The following is a 20,165-nucleotide window of genomic DNA, read 5'->3' as shown; positions in this document are numbered from 1 at the left end:
AGCGTGTTAAGTCAAGTGGTTTAAGGTTGCAGAGATCTTACTTGCAGTTGTGAAAAATATCCACCTCTTGTTGGAACAATGCCTGCATAGGGACACTTGGAAGGCCTGGTCTAAAGCAACATGACATATTGTTTCTATAAACACTGAACTATGAAGATATAAGTATGTTGAGGTATACTTATTTGTGGAAATGGTAGCAATGTTGCATTAAGCAGAATCCCCCTTTTCTGGTAGGTGTGCAATGTAATCATTTACGTTTGCTGGGAGTCACTATTTTCTTTCTCTCTGAACTTTTACCATTCCCTCAAACCCTAATACATTATAGGGAGGCAGGCTAAAGAGGATGCTCAGTGGAAGGTAAACAAAGCCAAGGAATCTGTGAGACTGTCATAGGACCTGCACTGATGTCATTTCTAAATGGAGTTCCCTTGAATTAAGCCCAGAAACAGGCTTCAAGGAGATCCAATCCTGGGGGAAAAAATAATCTGAGGAAGTGGAGAATCAATCAGAACCTGAAAGGGAGGAATTTCTGGAGGGCAGCTGCCTAGTTTTTAAGGAAATAAAAGATGTTGCAAGTCTGCCAACAATTAAGGAAAGATGACTAATTTGGCATTGCGTCTTAGTTTTTAACTTCTTCTCCAAGAATATTTATTAAACAAATGCAACATGTACACAAGTGACTCTGAGTGGTTTATAAACTCTAGCTTCCATCTAATCCATCCAGTTCATGGCTGGCTGAGGAATTCTGGGAATTGAAGTACACAAATCTTAAAGTTATCGAGGTTGGACACTAATCAATTTGCATCTCAACAGCCAGGGAGCTTGACTAATCATGAGCTGTCCTAACTCCTGAACAAGAGTAAATTATTTTATAAAATGTTACTTCAATTGTGCTTCACTAGGAACATTTCAGTAGGAAATTCAGGATTGTAAGGATGAATTTTCCCCAAGATCTGGGTGTTAGGATGCCAGTACAGATTGATTATAATTAGCTGAGAGTAATGATATGCTTCACCAGGTCCTCAGCTACTGGTATTCATTCTCAACTTTGTGACATGTTTCCTTATGGCCACATGAGCTTTTTAAAAATACAGCTCATTTTCCCATAACCTGGAATTATAACTGCCTAGAAACAGCTTCAGGTCTCATCTGAAGCTTCTTTAGGAGGCCAGATCCTGGAGATGAAACTCAAATACTTTGGCCACCTAATGAGAAGGAAGGAGTCACTGGAGAAGAGCCTAATGCTGGGAAAGATTGAGGGCAAAAGAAGAAGGGGAAGACAGAGAATGAGGTGGCTGGATGGAGTCCCCTGAAGCCGTAGGTGTGAGTTTAAATGGACTCCGGAGGAGGGTAGAGGACAGGAAGGCCTGGAGGAACGTTGTTCATGGGGTCGTGGTGGTTGGGACATGACTTCCTGACTAACAACAACAAAGAAACAGCATGATATGTGTTAGCTAATTTTATCTAAATAGCCATACGTCTATGAGTCCCTTCCCTCCAATCGCTGACAGGCAGTTCAGGTTAACCATAATTAAGAGATGTAGACATAAATTATGACCAAAACACAAAATACTCAGGGAATACCCTGGAAAAAATAAGTTTTTTTTAATTGAAGAACAGAATTCCAATTGATAGATTAGAGGGCAAGTCAATATCGGGCCTTCGGGCAAAAATTATTACTTTTGCCTCCAGAAGCCTTTAAAGTGACATGATGCACCTTAAATAAATTAAGGGGACAGCAGTTCTCCTTCGTCATTGATGCTTCATTTCATGCTCTTGGCAAACTCTTCACCTTTCTTGATGGAAGCTTTCAGCTCTGCAATGGCCCCGGCCACCATCTTCTCTTCAAAAGGAGTGATCTTGCCAATACCCAAATTTTTCTCAATACCGTTTTTCTGAGAGCAGGGAAAGGAAGATTGAAAATTAGCACACTGTAGTAAGACATTAACAGCAAGAACAACTTTTCACTGGAAAATCATTAACTCCTTTAAAGCATAAGATAGACACGTGGGAGCCAGAAAACACATAAGCTATTTCCAAGTTTCGAAATGGGTCAAATGAGCTGAGCCATACTTAAGAGAAGGCTCTTGATAAAAACTTGGGTCAATGATGTATACCAATAGCCTACAAATGAACTGCTGTTAACTAATACTCTGGCCTGACCTGTACCACTATCACTTTTATTTGACTAGATTCTTACACTATGAAGAGCTAATTGTCTACTGTGTACATTTGTCCACTGGATAACTGCCTCAGAGCTATAATAGCTCCAACTCATCCAGTATTTCCCCTACAGAGGCTACCAATTAGAATGCTGATTTCATTTAATAATTTTTAACATGGACTTTGGAAGCTTGATTAGCCAAGGGCCTGATTGACAGAAAACTGCCTCTCCAAATCAAAGGACCTACTTTTAAAAGTCATCACCTCAAACATTATCAAGATAATTTGTTACTGGCCATTGTTATAGGACCTTATTCGTAGGGCTTGGTATCTTAAATCCCATCAGTCACAGCCAAAAAACCAGAATCTATTCCAGCAGAAACAAAAAAAATCCACTTTTTTCCTAGGACATTACAGCCACCATTAGTACATGTTAAGTTTACAGACTGGGGTTCTAATGGCTATTTACCAATTAGACAACCCCTAAGTCCCACCAATAGCTTACATACTAGTCGAAACCCACAGATCTAAGGGATCATGTCTCCTGTTAGAATCCTGTTCAAATCTGTACAAGACCCAACATGGTCATCATCTTCCTGCCACACAGAAGGGCTTCCTCCTACACTGATCTCAGGTTATCAAATTCATCATCTTGGAAGTGTTGGCAGTCCAACTGTCTGCATTTCTCTTTTTTGAAAGAATTTTAACAGTTCGTTTGTTTTAGTATCCATTTTAATGTATTCCTGCTAACTATTCTGAGTACTCTGAAGAGCAGGAAAGCAGGGCAGAAATGAAATGAACACTTTCGGGGTGCCTTTTAAAAAAATGCAAGTAACAAATATCAGGCAAGGGCAGCTCCACAGCAGCCCGTACTGTGAGAATCTATTCCTGTGGAATAGAACAGGCATGTTTCCCACGTTATTTAATGTTACTTCTTTAAAAATGTCTGCAATAATCTAGTTTTTGATTAATATTGCTATAGGTTGCTGTCGTGTTGCTCTGATATTTATTTGAATGCTGATTTATAGATAAGATTGCTTTCATTAATTATGTACCTACCACTGGGAGTTAAGACCCACCTATTCCAAGCAGCTGGCCTGGCTTAACTTTGATTTAACCATATCGCTCCTGACGGGTTTTTATTGGGTATTTTAATTATATTTAATTATCTAGGGGTTTTTAAATACTGTATTTTAATTGTTTTATTTGTCAGCCGACCTCCTCCTTGTGTATGTCTCGGTATATGTCTCTGTTATATGTTTGTTTTGTCCACATATTTATTTCATATGTTTCGTTGTACGCCGCCCCGAGTCCTTCGGGAGAGGGTGCGGCTAAGAAATAAATATTTATTATTATTATTATTATTTTCCCCCTAAAACATAAAGCGGTTAACAATTGCATCACTAGAAGACACTCATATGTAAAGCAAATTAAATTAAGAGCTGCCCAGATTATGTACCCCAAGTAGCAGAGGTGTTGAAAAGTAAGGACATTCTGTTTCCTCCGATCGGACAAAAGCACATTCAATGACACCTTCTTTCCCATTCACAGCATCCAGGACTGAGAAAACAAACCGGGCACCAGCATAGGCCATGGACAACGTAGCTGACCCTGTTGGAATAGCAGGAATAACATTCAAAGATAAGGAAATGCTTCTGTGGAATTTCCCATAGATTTTCCCAATATAAATCTAATAATAGTTGTTTCATTTAAATCACTGAAATACATGTAGGTATAATATATTAGGTATAATGCTCTCACTAGTTTGCCTAAGAATCAATGTAGCCTATACAAGAGTAAATGATGACACCTATTAGCCTGTTCCACTAGTCTCAGTTGTCCATTTATATTACGGAGACAATTAAATTGATCCATCCTAGAGAACTACTTGAGATCTCAACACTGCTTTCTTATTTCTTATTGTTGGGGGGTTTTTTGGTAGAGGATTGGCTAACAAGATTGTGTTTGTCATGTTGACTGAGGGATAACTTTTTGGCTCCATCCTTTCCTAAATAGTTTCAAATAAAGACCGTAGTAATAAGGTCCCATACATTGAGAATAATTAATCAGTGGAGCAGCATGCCTCCAAAGGTTGTGGGTACTCCATCACTAGAGATTTTTAAGAAGAGATTAGACAGCAATTTGTCCAGAATGGTATAGGACAGTGATGGCAAACCTTTTTTGGCTGCCGTGCCAAAAGCGGGAGGAACACAGGGGGTTCATGTGCCGGCGTGCCATACCCATGCTATGCGCGCACATGCATGCAATCAGCAAACACCCCCTGCTTTTGCCGCAATTTTTTCATCTTCCCCAGACTCCAGAGGCTTTCTAGGAGCCTGGGGAGGGCGAAAACAGCCTTCCCCTGCCCCAGACGCCCTCCGGAGGCCTCAGGAGCTTCCCTGAAGCCTCCGGAGGGCAAAAAACAGACCTACAGGGAACCCGAACGTTCAGGAATGGTAACTTCCGGTTTGTCCGTAGGGCCGATTTTCGACCTCTGGAGCCTTCAGGGGCCTTCAGGAGGCTTTCCTGAAGGCTCCAGGGCGAAAACCGGACTTACGGACAAACTTCTGGTTTGCTCGTAGGGCTTGTTTTTCCTCTCTGCAGTCACATATCAGAATAGCTCACCTGTACTACAAACAATCCAGGTAGAGGGAAAATATTCCACAAACTAACCTGCCCCTGCTTTTGCTTTGACAACTTCAGTTCCAGCTTCCTGAATCCTTTCGGTGAGGGTCACCAGCTGAGTTTCAGGAAAATCCACCTTTGGTGTGCACTGCAACAGGAAAAGAACACAGGATTTATCTCATCTCTAGCATATACTTATATTATTGGGTTTTGAACAGGAACTTTCAACAGCAGAACTGAAGCTTCTTTCTCTACCCCTCAGTGGTACACCAATCAAGAATCAGATCTGCATTAGATCATATTGCAGACCCAGCCTTCAAGTCAACATTCGTATTTTTGTGTTCCAAGAGCAGTGAATTCTGTCAGGAAAAGGAATGTGGAGCCCAAATCGTCTACTCCACCATTTCTCAACTATCTTCCCTTCCAATTTTCCAGAATAAAGCAGATTCATGACAGATTCATTCTAAATGAAGACAACCTGGATGAGCTGATCAGTGGGGCAAAGACCTGAGGAAGGGGTCTAGCATTTAGTTTTCCAAAAGAGAGAAGTAATCCTTTAAAATAAGAAGACACACTCATGACTGCCTGTATTGTTACATTCTGGACCAGCTGAAGTTTTTCCAATGATTCTTCAAGAGCAACCTCATGTAGGGCACAAAGGAATAGTGCAGCCATGAGGTGATCGGGCCGAGTGGCTGAAGGAGCCTGCAATCTAGGAAAGGGTGCAACTGGCACATCATCTGAGACTTCATAGCCACAGATGCCATCTGCTCATTCAGCAGGAGCTATGACTCCAGAAGGACCCCCAAATTGTGCATCTTTTTGGAATGGCAAAGTGCAAATCCACTCAAGCTCAAAGCTGGAATAGCCCAGACCTGGGCAATCCAAATAATCAGAGCCATTCAATTTTGGTAACCTTGACACGGAGATGCTTCCTCCTTGTCCAAACCTGCAGTTTCCAGGCACTGGAACAGAACCTTGAAAGCTTCAGTTGGCTAGTCCAGAGTTTAAAGATATAATTATATTTGAAACCTCAAAATTAGGCTACTTTCATATGTTCGAACAGAGTTGCATTTGACAAGAGGTTAAAAGTACAGACCAGCTTCTTCCCAAATTCAAATTATTTTCCTGGGTCTTGTGTCAAGGGATTTCTATGGGAGCATTACTTGGAATGCTGACATCCTGCAGTTCTACATAGTGATATGAATCTTGAATGTCCCCTTATCAGCCAGAGCTCCTCAGAGAAATGTAATTGGATCACACACCTGTGAGATTAGGGGGATGATGGTCTTCCCTGCATGGCCACCGATCACAGGAACATTGACACGAGCTGGATCCAAGCCCTGTGGAAACAGCAATTTTCAAGATATATTTGGAAGTCAGCTCTGCCCCAAGCTGGCTGAATCACAGGCAAGCACAATATGCATAATTCAACAGTAAAACCTCCCACTCCTCACAGAAAACAGGAAAAAAATGGAAAATGGAAAATGTGAGAATGAGATGTATACCGTATTTTCCAGAGTATAAGACACACCTTTCCCCCCCCCCCCAAAAGAGGGTGAAAATCTGGGTGCGTCTTATACACTGAATACCGCATTTTTGGCCTACCGAAACCCCACCCCCTTTGCAAAAATGGACATGCAGAGGGTTTGGGAGGCTTGCAAAGTGCTCCTGAGGGCTGGGGAGGGCAAAAAAGAGCAAAAAATGAGCCGTTTCCCCCCCCCAGCCCCCAGGAGCACTCGAAAAGCCTCCCAAAGCCTCTGCATGCCCTTTTGGGGGGGGGGGGGGAGAGAGGGAACGAGGCCTGCAGAGTGCTTGGGAGGCCTGCAGAATGCAAAAACTTTTTTAAAAAATTACCTCCTCAAAATCATGGTGCATTTTATACTCTGGTGCCCCTTATAGTCCAAAAAATATGGTAGTTTATAAATCTTCCTTTTATTTTTACATTTAGGTTTTTGTCAGAGAAATTGGAATTCAAACACTTAAACTGTTTAGGTTCTCAGTTCCAGCTGTGTTCTGACCTGGATTTTCTTTTCTCAATTTAAAAGCATGCAGCTTGTTACCTCGAGGGCCATACCAGAGCTTTGCATGTCATGCCATTCACTGGCTATTTTATCTTATTTCCATCAACCATCATTTCCATTCTGATGCGGATTATTTCATCAGCCTATCCCCTTGCCTGGACTATCCTCTTGCCAGGACCATCCCCTTAGTGGGAATTGCGGCTGCTGATGCATATTATCATCTACAGCACCCACTTGATGAACTTGGCCCTGTCCAATTATGTTATACACGAGGCTAGACCTGCTACAGCTACGAGAGTCCCCCCTCTCGCAGTTATGGCCTCCAGCCCTTTCGAGGGCCCACCTTGAGGACGGGTTCATTAACCCAGAGAGGTGGAGGAAGCGCTCGTTGAGGGGTTTTTTAATTAATTGTTTTTTAAAAATTGTAAGGGGTTACAGGGATGGGGGGGGGAACAAGACAGGAGGGATGGGAGAGCCAGGCACCTTGGTGTGGTCGAAGGAGGAGGGAGCGGAGTGGGGTAGGAGAGGGAAGATAGCATTCCTGTGCAGGGCTCTTTGATACCAACGGTCGTGGGGAGGGGCAGGTGCGAGGACAGATTAAGAGCGCGTAGTCGGTTGGGAGACCGGGGTTTTTGGTCATTCCCGGTCGTTTGTACCAACCCCTGCATACTAGGTGGTCAGGATCTACAGACCCAAGGCCTGAGACTGCTGTTATGCAACGCGAGGTCCGTTGTTAATAAGGCCCCCCTCATTCACGATCTAATTTTGGAGGGGGAGCCGGACCTCGCAGGAATAACCGAGACCTGGTTGGGCCACGAGGGAGGTTTACCCCTCGTGGAAATGTGCCCGCCAGGTTATCGAGCATTTCACCAGCCTCGGGCCCAGGGAAGGGGCGGCGGGGTAGCAGTGATTATCCGGGAAGACTTAGAGCCGAGAGAGTTCACCGTGCCACAGACATCCGGGTGTGAGTCCCTTGTCGTGAGATGGGGCCCAGGGAGGCAGTTGGGCCTGCTGATAGTATACCTGGCTCCTCGCTATACATCAGCGGCCCTGCCTGAACTCCTTGAGCTGATCTCATCGGTGGCGGTTGAGACCCCCAAACTTTTAGTGATGGAGGATTTTAATCTGCCGTCGATGGGAGAAGCGTCTGAGGGGGTTCGGGAGTTCATGGCTTCCATGACAGCCATGGACCTGACCCAGTTAATTCAGGGCCCTACTCACGAGGGAGGCCACACGCTGGACCTTGTCTTTGTCTCTGGCCAGTGGATGAGTGATCTGGGAATAGGGGATCCAGCCATTATTCCCCTGTCATGGTCGGATCACTCACTTCTCCGGCTTGACTTCCCTGGTGCTACCCCCCGCCGCGAGGAGGCGGAACCGGAAGGTATTAGATGGTTCCGCCCCAAGCGCCTGATGGAACCAGATAGGTTCCAGACGGAGCTTGGGCCACCTCCTGTGGACCTGACCCGCCCCCGAGTGGAGGACCTGGTGGACGCATGGAATAGTGCGACTACCGGGGCCCTAGACCGGGTGGCGCCTTTGCGGCCTCTCCTGCGGCGACGAACCACCCTGGCCCCTTGGTTTACCGAGGAGCTAAGGGTGATGAAACGCCACAAGAGACGCCTAGAGAGTCGTTGGAGATCCTCCCGTTCCGAATTTGACCGAGCACAGGCACGAGCCTATTTGAGGACGTACCTTGTGGCATTAAGAGCGGCCAAACGTCAACATTGCGCCGCTCTTATTGCGTCCGCAGATAACCACCCTGCCGCCCTGTTTCGGGTGACTCGCTCCCTCTTGTTTGAGAGACCGCGGGAAGCCCCTTTACAGGGCAGAGCAGAGGAGTTTGGGAAATATCTACAGGACAAAGTCGCTCAAATCCGGATGGGATGGGCCCCTTTCAGTGGTCCAGTAGAGACGCCCGTGGCGAGTCTTGAGGGACCGCTTTGGGAGGAGTTTGACTCGGTTGCCATCGAGGATTTGGACAGGTTGCGTGGACGTCTGCGACCCACCACATGTTTATTGGACCCGTGTCCCTCCTGGCTTGTACTGGCATCCTGGGAGGTTACGCGCGACTGGCTCCTGGGCCTAGTGAACGCCTCGTTGGGTGAGGGGTTTCTACCGGCCGCCTTGAAAGAGGCGGTGGTGAGGCCCCTGCTCAAGAAGCCTTCCCTGGACCCAACGGACCTAGTCAATTATCGTCCAGTCTCCAACCTTCCTTTTCTAGCGAAGGTTGTAGAGAGTGTGGTGGCACAGCAGTTCCCACGTCACCTGGAGGAAAATGATTATCTAGACCCGCGCCAGTCCGGCTTCCGACCCGGGCACAGCACGGAGACGGCCTTGATCGCATTGGTTGATGATCTCTGGAGGGCCAGAGATAGGGGTTGTTCCTCTATCCTGGTCCTATTAGATCTCTCGGCGGCGTTCGATACCATCGACCATGGTATCCTGTTGCACCGGCTAGAGGGGCTGGGAGTCAGGGGCACCGTTTTACGGTGGTTTGGCTCCTACCTCTCTGACCGGACGCAACGTGTGTTGGCAGGGGAGCAGAGATCGACCCGGAGGTCACTCACATGTGGAGTGCCACAGGGATCGGTGCTCTCGCCTCTCCTGTTCAACACATACATGAAACCGCTGGGCGAGATCATCCGTGGTTTTGGGGTGGGATATCATCTGTATGCTGATGATACTCAGCTATACATTTCCACCCCGAACCACCCCAATGAGGCCGTCGAAATGATGTCCCGGTGTTTGGAGGCCGTACGGGTCTGGATGGATGGCAACCGACTAAAACTCAACCCTTCCAAGACGGAGTGGCTGTGGCTTCCGGCCTCCCGGTTCAACCAGTTGCTTCCATCTCTGGCCATCGGGGGCGTGCAACTAGCCTCCATGGAACAGGTGCGCAATTTGGGCATCCTCCTAGATGCCCGGCTGTCCATGGATGACCATGTAACAGCCGTGGCAAGGGGGGCGTTCCATCAGGTTCGCCTGATGCGCCAATTGCGCCCCTTATTGGACCGGGATGCCCTACGCACAGTCACCCATGCGCTAGTGACGTCTCGCCTGGACTACTGCAATGCTCTCTACATGGGGCTTCCCTTGAGATGCACTTGGAGACTACAGTTGGTCCAGAAAGCGGCCGCGCGGGTGATTATGGGGAGGACTAGATACTCCCCTGTAACACCTCTCCTGCGCGAGCTGCACTGGCTTCCTGTGGTCTACCGAGTGCGTTTCAAGGTTTTGATTATGATCTTTAAAGCGCTTCATGGCACAGGACCTAGTTACATGCAGGATCGCATCCTGCCCCACACATCCCTACGACCAATTCGCTCACACAGAGAGGGACTTCTCCGGGTGCCGTCCGCCAAACAGTGTCGGGGGGCGACACCCAGGAGCAGAGCCTTCTCTGTGATGGGCCCAGCCCTGTGGAATGACCTCCCCCGTGACATCAGGATTACTTCCGATCTCCGCTCCTTCCATGTACAGCTGAAGACCCACCTCTTTCAATTATCTGGCCTGGCTCAACCATAATTTTTCTTACTCCTCCTGACTGTCTTTTTAAATTTTAAATTTTAATTGTACATTGGGTTTCTTACAATTGGGGTATTTTAATGGTGATTTTTAACTGTCTAAATGTTGTAATTTGTTACTTCCTCCGTGCATGTGTGTCTTTGTATATATGTATGTTTATGTGTTTGTACTCATGTTTTATGTTCTATATGCTCCATTGTACGCCGCCCCGAGTCCTGTCTGGAAAGGGAGCGGCTAATAAATTCAAATTATTATTATTATTATTATTATTAAACCAGGAGGCTTAATAGAAAAATGGGAACGTTAAGCCTTTTTGTTCATTGTAAACTTCAAATATCCCCAAACTAAACAAAAATAGCTAAGGTTTTTAGTCCCATTGGGGAGCTTTAGGAACACCAATGAGACGCTGGTGGGCCTCCTGAAGACCCAGGTGATGCTTCTTGGCCCTCTACTCTGAGTTACTGAAAAACCCGGACAGGCTGCGGCCAGTCAGGCTGTTTCTATGATCTGCAACAGGAAGAAGTATTTGCATACTGCTTAGGATATTTTACAGGTATTCTAGCCTGTAATACTAAGCGAGTTGAACTGCTGTTTCGTAGCTGGGCATCTTTGCAACAATCTACCAATATGTGGTTGGTGCAAATGTGGTCAGAGAACAGAGGTTCTTTGGCCGTTTTCCTCTTTATGTCCTGACAGCAGGCTAATAATGCAGACTAATTCTGGAAATGATTGTTGTCATGCAGCCAAACCAAAAGGAGTAAAGCATGTCATGGGAAGGCTGTTTATGATCCTAGCAAGCCTAATGCCAAGGTGACAAGAGGACATATTGTCCTGTACAGACAGACAGATGTGGTTTGCAGTTGGCCAGGAATCCGTTTTTCACGGCTTGGCTTTGCAAAGGACAAGTTTTCTACTGCTCACTCAGCCTTTTTAGCTAGCAAGATCCCAGAAATCCCAGAGGAACAACTATTGGCCTCAATGTCTATGGAGATTCTCAGTCATCCAGGTCACAGTCATCCCAAAGATGCTTTTTCAAGAGGCAGCTGGACTTTCTTATTTTTCTTTGTAGACGTTTTGCTTCTCATCCAAGGAGCTTCTTCAGCTCTTGGATGAGAAGTGAAACGTCTTCAAAGAAAAACCAGAAAGTTCAGCTGCCTCTTGAAAAAGCACCTTTAGGACAACGATTAACCTCCTTCATAATTTGTTAGTCAGGGAATAACACTAATGCTATTGAAACTGAAAGATTAAGCTTGTATCAGAAATCAGCAATAATTTTAGATGGCATCCACTATCTGAAAATATTCCTGACTTATATATTCCATTATGGGGTAGGGTGTTGAAGGTTGGGAAACCACATCGAATCACACCGACTGGTAAGGTATTTACCACCCATTCACAGCATGAAATACTAAGGCATAAACAAGCAGTGTCCTTGACTTGCTGAGATTGCTAGCATTTATTTTTTACTAGTATGTAAAATTTAGTCCCTCCTTGAAGCTACAGGGATAAACTTCTGAGCATAAGCAATGACCCCTCAAGATCAAAGAATGAAAAATTTATTCTTTGACTTAGCTCATATGCAAATTGGTCTAATGGTTAAGGCACAAGGCTAGAAACCAGGTGATAGTGAGTTCTAGTCCCACCTTAGGCATTAAAGACAGCTGGGTGACTTTGGGCCAATCTCTCTCTCTCTCTCAGCCCCAAACGCCTCACAGGGTTTGTAGGAAAATAGGAGGAGGAAGGAGTTTTAGAAATGCTCTCAACCTTCAGTTATTGATAACCATAATAAAGGCAGGAATAAAAAATATCTTTAAAAATATGCCAGAATGATAATGAACTCTGTTTCATGATCACATTCCTTGACCATGCCTGTTTGGTCAACCAATCAATGAAAGAAACTAAAATATACCAAAAAAAAAACCTTATTAATGAGAGAAAATTTACTATGGTCCCACAAATGATATACCCCTAATCTGATCTGGATAATTCCTGGTTCCTCCAGAACAGATCCCAGGAAATCACATAGAAATGTACTAATTGGTTCCCAGACGGATAATAGTCTCCTGAATTTTTATGTAAACAGCCAGCTGCAAGCATTATAGTATCAGACCCACCTCCTTATCATATCATCGGTGGGAAGTCTATAAATCAGAAAATTGGTGACCTAATATACACAGGGATAAATTAGCTCTAAAGAAGAAAAAGTTTAGTTGCTGGAATTTTTCTATGTCTATGCCTCTTCTTAACTTTATTTTAGCAAGAGAATACTATAACAGTCATGCTTGGAAAAATAATTTTTGTTGAAGTTGATAGGAGGATAGAAAGAAGAATCCATTTCAATGGAAAATGCTTTGCTGTGTGAAAATGACACCATTGATTTCAACCTTACTCTACCAACATACCTTCAATTCAGCTACAAAAGTATTTGCTCTCACAATGTCCAAAGTTGTGACACCAAAAATTGTGTTAGGATTATATACACCATGTTTCTTAAAAATCTCAGAAGTAATTGGGATGGTGGAATTGACCTGAAAAATGAAAATCGTTTATTGGCTCAATTTTAAACATACTACATCCTTTTTGGGTTTTTTAGCAATTTTCTAATATTTTAAACTTCCCATGAAGCAGCTCTCACCCAAAATGTTTTAAAACAGAGTTTCAAGTTTATTTATTTAATATTATCTTGAAGGTAAGACGATAAAACAATCATAAAACAGTATGTGAATTCCAGCACCTTTTCCTTTATAGTAGAAACCACAAGAAAAATATAAAGGAATAGATCCCCAACTGTTTTAGTAGCACAGCACATGCATACGGTATTCCTTGCATATATCCTAAGTAACAGTTTTACATAAACAGTTCTACCCTTAGTATCTATTATGTCTCAACAACCACTTCAGTAATTTGCTGTTCTCTGTTCTGTGACAGGGAAACTGGTAATCTGCTATTCTAATCTGAATGAACATGGAGGTGATGAAAATCTATGTATACGGTTCTCTTGAAACATGGGGAGTCTGTGGTTAATGCTCAGTAGGCCATTTGGTTTCCACCAGTTATAGTAAAAACAGAGATGTGCTTCAAATGGCAGCAATGTGTCTACATTTTCCTTTTTTGCTTTATATGAAGCCATTGCAGCCAACCACAGCATATTTGCATGATATTTCTCAAAGAACATGGGTGGAATGTACTTACCGGATTTGCAATAATACAGATAAGAGCTTTAGGGCAATGCTGGGCACAAGCAGCTGACAAGTTAGCAACGATGGTAGCATTTGTATTGAACAGGTCATCACGAGACATCCCTGTATATTAACATAAATAATCTGTTAACAGTGTTCTGCATCTCATCCAGATCATACTTGACAGATATGTCAACATAATTTACTATCAGTGCCCCCAACTCTCTATATACTGTAGGGTACAGTTAGAATCGCTTCCCCCACCCAAAAGCTCTTTCTTCTATTTCAAGAATATCCTTCAAGATATTCTGGTTTCCAGCAGCCATCTGAATTGCAGGGATAAGAAACACTTTACAGGACTGATAAAAGATTCCTAACAAATATCCCTTTGGAGGCAGGCAGAATTTATACTTTTATAACAGCAGAATAAACCATCATTCTTCCATCTCCACACTCAGATGAGTGTCAGTTCTAAGTTCAAGTGGAAGGTCAGAAATCTCCTTCATTACTAGAAAAGAGGTCTCAGACTTTAGACTGACGTTTCCCCAGATTTTGAAGGACTGGTAATCTCATCAGAACTTTTTTGGTATTTATCCATTTTGAAATTGCTCATTTCCCGCAGAGAGGGATTTTGGGTGGTGTACAAATAAATATTAAAACATAAAAATAGCATATAAAATGTTAAAAAGCAATCATGATTTTAAAAATCAATGTTAAAATTAATTAAAAGGCAGGGTGAGGTCTTTCAGGGTGTTAGGGAGCCCCATTTGGCAGCAGCAAATCGTTAAATGTATTTTAGGAGATTTGAAGTTGATATCAAAAATTTCATGAAGGATCAACCTGTTTAACATTCAAAAAATTGACCCTACATACAATGCTCTCAGGAGTCATATGGAGCCAGTGAAAAGCACAGCAACAGAGCTACAATCACTACCGGACAAAAATTCCAAGGAAACTAAGTCTGATGCTTCCTTAAATGACTCTAGCTGACTTACAATCCTTATAGAGCTATTCTGTAGAGATGGGAAGTACTAAGAATTCACAGGAAATAATTTAAAGCCAGGAGTTGGACAAAGGAACAAAATGAGAAATCTTCTACAAGATTTCAAATCTTTCAAATGTATTAAATAAAGTAGTGTTTTGAAGAATAAGGAAGCAATTGACAAAATACTGCAAGCTTTAATTTATAGGGCAGCATATATTAAGATTTACTCTAATTTCACCAAATACTTTTATAACAGATACACAACAGCCCAGCACACAAGGAAGACCGAAGCATAGATACAAGCTCTTTTTTCTCCAATTTGCAGAATAAGGGCAAATCTTAGCATCCATTATGGCTAGATGCTCTTTGCAATGACTCCATGTCACCTAGATCGCTTTGCTCAGACTACAACTTACCAGGCTTTCTAGGGACTCCAGCTGGGATTACTACAACTTCACTGCCCTTTAGGCAATCTGGCAACTGTTCCGGTCCTAGGAAACCTAAAGCAATGAAATGAGCAACCATATTTACAACTTTCTGTTGGTTGGGAATTCATTGAAAACATTAATATAGTGAATAATTGTTTTGTTTAGAAAGATTTGTACCTGGGATACAAAATTTTCTAACACTACCTAAGAATCTGGACACGGATTTCCCTAATCAGTTTCAATAATATTACAATAAACTATTGCTCAGAGAACACAAATATAGCCACATTAGGATTTTTGTGGAATAGGAGATAAACCAGTAAAAGACTAGTAAAAGAAGTATACATGTAAAGCAGGCATAAACCTAAATTGACTCACTTCCAAGAGATAAAAATAAATTTCCAAACTGAACACGACAGGCTCAGATTGCACCAATAAAACAGATTCTATGATAAACAGAAGTCATGGATAAAACAAAGGAAAAAGATTTCAATTTCTTGAGGTCATGGAAATGCCTCAAATGCATGAAGCATCTCATTCTTGTAATACAAACCATAAATTTAGCTTTAAAACCAAATATTCTATTTTTATATAGCCTGGTCTTAGTTCTCACACAATTAAAGACAATTTTTTTTACTGCTTTAGAAACTTGGATTCTGATCAATCTGTGCTTGTTCAGAACCAAATTTAATAGGACTTAAGATCCAAAACAGATAATCTAAGCTGCAGTTTTCATGAAAGAGCAGATATCCTCCTATCCTGAATTGTAGGATACAGAGAAAACTCATTTTAGATTAACAGGTGAGGAATCTTTTTCCTGCCAGTGGTTGCATGCCAGGATCAATCTCTTTTACTCACTGCCCGTGGGTGGCCAAGAAGAATATATTGTTTTAAAAGCATATATGATGAAGCTTTTAAAATCAGGCAAACTGAAAAAACTAGTCAATCTATAATTGAGATTCTGACTATTGTCATCTATAACTAGTTCTGGGATTGAAATCTATCAATTGTAGCTTTTACTATAGCAACAGTATCCATTTAATAGGTTCCCTGAATTAGTGGTGCACAAGGAAATTATAAAAATAAAGCAAGATATCTGAAGTGAGCAGATATCTCTTACCTTTCACTTCAGCTCTTGTTTCGATGTGGCTGAGGTCAGCTGCAACACCAGGCGTGTGTGCGATATCATAGAGACTGAGTTGACTGACTAAGGGGCTGTTCTTCAGCAAGAGGGAGAGAGGCTGGCCAATTCCACCAGAAGCACCAAGTACAGCCACTTTAGCATGATTCTGGATAGGGCAAGAAAAAAAACCCACAAATATCCAAGTGTGCATCCTAGAATTGTTTGTAAGAAGCTTCTCCATTTTTAAAATGTCATTATCCCTTATATGCGTAGCTTTGGAAGGATGGTAAAGTGTTTTAACATTTTAATTCATTAGATATCAAATCTCAGAAGACAAAGTGGCATATTTGGCAATAGTAAAAATCTCTGGCTGCAGTTCTAGGCACAGAACTGATAACTCAAGCAGAGCAGCATATAACAGTGGTTTTCCACTGTGGTACCCAGACATCTATGCCTGCTACAGCCTTCCCACTTTAATTAGCCTGAATTTGCTCTCCCATCTGTTTGCCTTCACCAACAACCAACAAGGAGAAGCACGGTTGAGGCAAGCTGTCATGAGAGCTGTGAATGAGAATGTGAACAGGCTGTGACCAGCTGATTGTTGGAGAAAGCAGAGAGACAGAACAGAGTTGGCTCTAATCTGGCCAGATGATTAGCAGTGCTCGTATCTGAGAGTCTAGTCAGAATCTGCTCATAACCTTAATTCTGCCTTCCTGTATGCACTAAGAAGCAACTGGCCTGACCGAAGACAGGTTGTTGCCTCAGCTCTCATCTCAAGTATTAAAGAAATAATTATTTGGGGGATAAAAGATAAAATATCTCAGAGTCTTCACCTTCAAAAACATATTTTATGCCTATATTCATCTTTGTATTGAATTAGGAATGGACAATTAAATGCTTAACATTTCCTAAATGTAGAAATATTGTTTTCTGAAGCAATATAATTTGGTAACATTAACTTTTATAAATCCAAGCACAAACAAGAGAACATCAGCATTTTTAGGTAGTCTAAATGCTTGTTGGAATTGAGCAATAAATTTTTATCTCCATTTAAAATCAAGGAGAGAAGCAATCTAGAACTAAGGAGAAAACAATTAATCAGTGGAACAACTTGCCTCCAGAAGTTGTGAATGCTCCAACACTGGAAACTTTTAAGATATTGGACAACCAGTTATCTGAAATGGTACAGTATAGTGTTTCCTGCAAGAGCAGGGGGTTGGACTAGAAAATCTCCAAGGTCCCTTCCACTCTGTTATTCTGTTAAAATTGCTTACTCTAAACTGCTGTTCTAAGAATTTCCAAAAATCATAACAATACAATTCTGTATCAGGCTAGTAAAAAAGATTGGGTTGCAAGAATGTATCAGAAATCATGAGAAATATGTTGACACAGATTTCCATCCTGTGACCAAGGAAGAAAGTTCAGATTTTGACATTTGAGTTTTTTAAAGGTACACTGCTGATAATGCATTTCTGTTACAATTGCAAATGTGAATGAAACCTTGTGTTGCAATTGGCTAATGGAATGAACTAAAGGTTGGGAGAAGATTTCCTAGATAACTCTGTGTTCTTCTGCCTGCAGTGACGTCATATCTGGATTTAAAGTTTCAGTACTTAAATTTTTATTCTCCTCCCCATGAAAAGCTACTTCCAAATCCCTGAATAGATAAATTAAATTTTACAAAGATTTTAAGATATGAGCTCAGGAGCGTGAAGAAAATAAAAGGCATTCATTAACCTAACCACACCAAGTGTTAGACTTAAACCAAATCAACTTATTTGTGATTCTTTCTGGGCATCCTTTCCCACCCTATTTCTCAATTGGGAAATAATAAAGCTAAATCTTTATTCAAATATTTCATCCAGGTTTCCTCACAGGGTTTATACTAATTCATAGTTACATCTGAAGATGAGGAATAGAGGTTTTAAAATGGTCAGTTATGTATGTACCAGACATAGTATCTGTACAGTATATTCTTGCTTCCTTGTTCCTTATACAGTATATCACATCTATTAAACAAGTAGTGAGAAAATGCAAGGAATATATTCAACAATAACTGCATCCCAAAGGCGGATGCATCAATGAGCTAGGAAACTGCAGAACAAGCTAAATTCTTTAACTTCAGCATTAAGAGATCAGACAAGATAATCTTCATAAAAACCAGGAAATGTACACCCCTCTAGATGTTATTCAGCTGTGATTCTAGCACCTAACTCAAATCCAGCAACAATAGAAAATAGGGCATTGACTTATGGAATAACTTCAGAGGAAAGATATATATTTCCAACATTTGCATAAACCAAATAAAATATTAAGCTATGAACTGCAATTCATCATGTCTAGTAACAGATATAAAAAGTTCTTGCCCTAAGACCTATACAAAGTCAACTAAAAAACAATCAATCCTGGCTTTCTAAAGTGAAATGAAATATTAAAAAGAAAAAAAAACTTGCATGTGTGAAAAGAATCAGGAAAAGATTTCTGATCTACAGTTTCATTGAATTTATACAGTTTCATTGAATTATTATACATTCTTCAGTTTTGCTTTTTTACATTGTGATTTGGTCTACTGATGAATTTGTGGGATGCTAATGGAGTTCAAGTTCACAAAATAATTTTCTTATTTCCATTATTAAATATGAAGGCACCTTTCACATTTTCTGATTGGCTACTTACATAGATAAACCACAAATTAAAATCCACATGAACCATTGGCCAGAACTACCTTATCAAGACCTTAGTTCCAATTCCAGAAATCCTCTTAACTTAGGCAGGAACAAGGCATAAAATTTAATGAGGGATCTCAATTCAGGTAAATGTCTCACTTCTCCTCTGCAGCACAGCCTCCACCTCTTAAATGAAATTAAAATTCCTATCGTGACCAAATGTATTTTTCCCCTTATCAACCTTTGTTTCTCTCCCGTTGTCTCTGTGCTTTACAAACTTAGCAACTTTGAGGTGTGTCCCAAATGTGCTTTTTTTTCCCCAAGAGGCGACTGGACTGTCTGGTTTTTTTTTGAAGACGTTTCGCTTCTCCTCCAAGAAGCTTCTTCAGCTCTGGGACAACCATGACATGGATGACTGAAAATCTCCAGACACTTTGAGGTGCATGGATTTCAATGCCCAGAATTCCCCAGCCAGCCTACTGTACATGTGAGCTCTAGGCTGGCTGGGGAATTCTGGGAGCTGAAGTCCTTGCTCTAGGCCAGGGGTCCCCATACTTGACAACTTTAAGACTTGTGGACTTCAACTCCCAGAATTCTCCAGCCAGCATAGCATAGAATTCTGGGAGTTGAAGTCCACAAGTCTTAAAGTTGATAAGTTTGAAGACATCTGCTCTAGGTATTTCTAAATGGAAAAAAAGTTCCAGTCAATCCATCCTAAGGCCTAAATCGAGAACGCCAGCAAGGGAGTACAGATTGCTGGGGCACCGTCTAGCCCCGCGATCCCTTCAACCAGGCCGGCCACAGGGCCGCCCTCCAGACCCAGCCGGAACGAAAGAGTCTAGTCCTCCCGTCTGGCTCCGCATTCCCCACGCTCCTGGCTACCTGCGAGGTGGTGCCGAACCCTCTGCGAAGCCCAGCGCAGGCAGATCGTGTGAGGCGGGAGAACATGGCGGGAGACGTCGGCAGGAATGAAGGAAGGACTCGGCGGGCTTTTTTTTTGCTCCTTATCCTCGACGACCTCCAGGCAGCGGGAGGACAGCGCGAGACTTCACACACAGGCACCCCGAGCTCTCGCGACAATTTGGCAGCTAGCGCTCCAAAGCCTTGCTTTTTAAAATCTCACCCGGTCTCGCGAGACCTGTCACATCGCGAAATCTGCTGTCGCCGGTTTTTTTTTTAATTGGGGCGGGGAGGAAAGGATTCGGTTTCCAAAGGGCTTTTATTTCATTTTATTTTCATCTCATTCTTGCTGCTTTCAATTAGGAGAGCCGCCCAGAGTCACGTCAGGTTGGGATGGGGGACGATAAAAATTTAACGAATATTTCAGTAATACATATGGAACAAAGAAAACGAATTCTTTCGCCGATTTTAGCGCTCGCGTGAGAAGGAAGGTCTTTGTGTTGCAATTCCGATTTAGACGTTTCTCACAGCGGCAGTAAAGTTT

At 42.5% G+C, this 20,165-nt stretch overlaps 1 protein-coding gene across 1 annotated transcript; it reads right to left on the bottom strand.

The window, feature by feature from the left end:
- Positions 1-1,570: 1,570 nt before the first annotated feature.
- Positions 1,571-19,801, bottom strand: MDH2 (malate dehydrogenase 2). Its single transcript, XM_081944790.1, has 9 exons — positions 19,604-19,801; positions 16,053-16,221; positions 14,921-15,004; positions 13,533-13,642; positions 12,743-12,868; positions 6,054-6,131; positions 4,837-4,936; positions 3,623-3,774; positions 1,571-1,895 (listed from the first exon to the last, which is right to left on the bottom strand). Exons 1-9 carry the CDS (start codon positions 19,667-19,669, stop codon positions 1,764-1,766), a joined length of 1,017 nt encoding a protein of 338 aa, XP_081800916.1. The 5' UTR covers positions 19,670-19,801; the 3' UTR covers positions 1,571-1,763.
- Positions 19,802-20,165: the final 364 nt, after the last annotated feature.

Source organism: Natrix helvetica (assembly GCF_964273705.1).
Source record: "Natrix helvetica genome assembly, chromosome: 2".
Taxonomy (NCBI): domain Eukaryota; kingdom Metazoa; phylum Chordata; class Lepidosauria; order Squamata; family Natricidae; genus Natrix; species Natrix helvetica.
The sequence above is the reverse complement of the archived record's forward strand: the minus strand, read 5'-3'. Positions and strand labels throughout refer to the sequence as shown.